Source organism: Pteropus vampyrus, unplaced genomic scaffold (genome assembly GCF_000151845.1).
Source record: "Pteropus vampyrus isolate Shadow unplaced genomic scaffold, Pvam_2.0 Scaffold86, whole genome shotgun sequence".
Classification (NCBI taxonomy): Eukaryota; Metazoa; Chordata; class Mammalia; order Chiroptera; family Pteropodidae; genus Pteropus; species Pteropus vampyrus.
This window is the reverse complement of record NW_011888867.1, coordinates 204,379-208,159: the sequence shown is the minus strand read 5'-3', so window position 1 is coordinate 208,159 and position 3,781 is coordinate 204,379. Positions and strand designations below refer to the sequence as shown.

Genomic DNA, 3,781 nt, shown 5'->3' with positions numbered 1-3,781 from the left:
TCATTGTCATTGTCACTATTACTGCTGCTCATGCTGCTGTTGAGACAACACTATTGCTGTTGAGGGTGGTGGCCCTTGAGGCTGATGGTTTGTGTTTCATGTGCCTTGGAACCAGGCAGCCAGCCACCACCAACTACTTCCTGGATAGCACGCTTTTTGCCAAATCTGCAAAGAGTAATAGGGCCCGCCCTCTGCTTGTGTGGAGCGGACGTGCCCACAGCTGTCATGGACGTTGGACTCTGGACAGAGGGTGGGAAGCAGCAGTCTACGGTGGCCCAGATGGCTTCACAGATAACCCTCATCCTTTCCTTGCACAGGTGGCCTTCGTTTGCTAAACACCCTTGAGGAGCCGAGTTTGGAAGACCCCTCCCACCTCTGCCCCAGCCATGGCCGCGAGAACCATCGTCATCGACCACGGGTCCGGCTTTGTGAAGGCCGGCTTGTCCGGCTGGAACGAGCCGCAGATGGTCTTCCCGAGCATCGTGAACTACAGCCCGTGCAGGGAGAACCCCGGCCCCAGCTACGCCCGGCGGCGCCTGAGTCTCGGCATCGACGTTTTCCATCCCGACACCTTTAGCTACCCCATCCAGCGTGGCCGCGTCCTCAACTGGGAGGGCGTGGAGTACATCTGGTCCTTTATCCTGGAGAAAAGCAGACGGGAGCATGAGAGCTCCCCTGTACTGGTCACAGAGTCACCCCTGAGGGAGCCTGCGGACCGCAAGAAGACCCTGGAGGTAAGGCTTTTTCAGGGCTGCCCTCGCCAAGGACCGGGGACCAGCTGGCACTTTGTCTGGACACAACCGGGACATCAGGAAGTCTGTTTTCTTAATCACATGCCCCACAAATGTCTCCTGAGTATCTCGTGTGTGCCGGCACCGTGCCGGGCAAAGGGGGGCTCTCAGAGGCTCCTCCCCCCCGTGGAGACACAGCAGGGCAAGTGCTCTGTGGGAAGGGCCATACCGGGTGACACCTGACATTCAGTCATGGATTCCATAAATGTTCACAAATCAGATTCTGGTCCTTGAAGAGCTTCCCTTCCGAGGGAAGAGTTGACCATGAATCAGTTACAAAAAAGAATTCCAGAGAGTGATCAGTTCAAGAAACAAAATGAAGTGGGGTGTTAGCTGACTATTGCGGATAGGGGGAGCCGCTTTGAAGAAGGTAACCAGGGAGGGCTTCTCTGAGGAGGAGATTTCAGCCACTGACGCTGGAGCACAGCCAGCTGGGAGGGAGGCAAGAAAGAGACAGGAGTAAGGTCAGCAGGGGCTGGACCTGGCAGGCTAGGCAGGCTATGAGAAGCACTTGGATTTTACTCGAAGTCAGAGATTGGCAAACAACAGCCAGTGGGCCAAATCTGGCTCAACATCTGTTTTTATAAATAAAGTTTTATTGGAACACAGCCATACCCACTCATTTACGTGTCATCTCTGGCTGCTTTTACACAACAGCGGAGTTGATTAGTTGCGCCAGAGACTGTAGAGCCCATAAAGCCTAAAATATTTACTGTTACAGGTTTTCTAGGTAAACTACATGATGCCTAGTTAGATCAGAATTGCAGATAAATGATGAATAACGTTTTAATATAAGTATGTCCTGAATATTGAATAGGACATACTTATACTCAATCATTATTTGTTGTCTATGTGAAATTCAAATTTAATTGGGCATCCTATATATATAAATATATATATATAGGATATTTATATATATATATATTTTTTTTCAGTGTCAAAGTGAATACTTTAATGAGTGTTGGTAACTGGGCAGCCTATATTTTTACTTGTCACACCTGGCAACCTGGCTGTCTAGCCCTTTACAGAAAATGCTTGCCGAGCCCTGCTCTAAATGAACAGGAAGCTCCTGTTTTAAGTGGGGGAGTCACATGTAATTTTCTCTTTGAAAAAGATGGTGGTGGGAGAATGGAAGGAGCTCCCTCCCACCGAGGGGGGAAGACGGGCCTGTGGTGGCCGGAAGAGGTGGCTAAGTGGCCAGACGCTGCAGAGGGTGGACTGTTGCAGCCTTTCTGCCTCTGTAGAGTCAGAAACTTGGGGAACTAGGGAGGAGATGGAGGTGCTTGGGAAAGATCGAGGGACTGAGGGGCAGGGAGAGAAAATCAGCCTGGGGACTTCGCCAAACTCTGAATACCAGGATTCCAGTTTTGCCTTGATGTTTGAAAAATTTTCGTTAAAATAAAAAATAACGAGTCTTCATCTACCAGGAGGTGAGGGTATTTTCTCTCTTTTTTTATGCCTTCATTTTTTTGGAGGCAATGGTGAATATGCTGTACTTGTTTCTTTTCTAATCTCGTCTTTCTTTTTGTAAAGAAATGGTTCAGGCTGCACCTCTTCCCCTTTGCTGTGGCCTTCAACCCGTCCCCAAGGCTCACTCAGGCAGGCCTCTGAGAGCCATTTCTTGCAGCCCAATAGCTCTTCCCACCTCTCCACCTGAAAGGTCTTCTGAAAAGCCATCATCGAGCAAGCTCCTTTAGGGCAAAGCCGATTCTTTCTAACCTTTTAGAGCCCCTCCCTTCTTCCCCGCAGAGGAGCTTCAGGGGCCCTGGGCCTAACGTCCTGGGGGCATGCATCCGTCCATTCTCTCAGAAAACACCAGTCTGTGCTGACTTCGGTTTTGACAGCTGAGTTTAGCATGGTCTTGGGCAAACAAAAATGGATCAGGGCCTTTTGTTCGAGGAGAGTACCCTGAGTGTCTGTTTCTTACAGATTATGTTCGAGTTACTGGATGTCCCATCCCTACTCCTGGCCGACCAGCTGGAGATGTCCCTGTACGCCTCTGGCCTCCTGACTGGCGTGGTGGTCGATTCTGGCTATGGCCTGACCCGCATCCAGCCTTTCTATCTGGGCCGCCCATTACGGCCCAGTGGTAAGACGCTGGAGTTCGCAGGTCAGGATCTCTCTACCTATCTCTTCAAGAGCCTCTTTAAGGACCATGACAATGGACACAACCTGTTTAAGCTGGAAACGGTTGCCACCACTCAGATGAGCAAATGCTATGTGCCGCAGAACCTGGGCGAGGCGCTGGACTTTCGTCAGAGCCTGCCCAGCGGCTCGGATGAGAGTAACACCTATCAGCTCCCGGATGGCACCTCCGTGGAGCTGGCCCCCATGCAGCGGCTGGCCCCCGAGATGTTCTTTAGCCCGCAGGTGTTCGACCTTCCAGGGCCCAGCATCCCCCAGGCCCTTGTGGATTCCGTCAAGACCTGTGAAGCCTCTCTACACCCTCTGCTCGTCTCCCACGTGATGGCCTGTGGGGGGAACACCCTCTACCCAGGCTTCACCAAACGTCTGTACAAGGAGCTGACCACGGATCACTTCTCCTGCAACAAGGCCACCGTGTGGGTGGGTTCCAGCAGAAACTTTAGCGTCTGGCTGGGAGGATCTGTTGTGGCTCATCTGTCTACTTACAAGTCGGAGTGGATGACCAAAGAAGAGTATGTCGAGGGTATGAGGCAGTGACCTGTTGGTTCACTCAGGGGACCCGGTTCCCATCAGATGGGCGTGGGTCGATTAATTTCAGTGAATAGGGTCCGGGCAGGGGTAAGGTTAGCTTGCTTTTGAATTCTGAGCTAATGAGGGATTTTTTTAGGTTCTAGGGTTTTATCTTGTTTCAAGAGTGGAATCTCACCCATGGGAGAATAGGATGTTGTCCCTGGAAACCCTCCAGGGCACAGATTTTCCACGGGTGGCCTGTCGTCAGGATGGGAGCAGCCAGCTGCCATCCCTGTGCCTAATAGCCACCTATTTTTCACTAGTATCTCCCTTGG

General features: G+C 51.5%; 1 protein-coding gene across 1 annotated transcript; it reads left to right on the top strand.

Moving 5' to 3' along the window:
- The first annotated feature begins 386 nt into the window (after nt 1-386).
- ACTL8 (actin like 8) lies at nt 387-3,473 on the top strand. Its single transcript, XM_011363594.1, has 2 exons — nt 387-734; nt 2,721-3,473. Exons 1-2 carry the CDS (start codon nt 387-389, stop codon nt 3,471-3,473), a joined length of 1,101 nt encoding a protein of 366 aa, XP_011361896.1.
- The last annotated feature ends 308 nt before the right edge of the window (nt 3,474-3,781 follow it).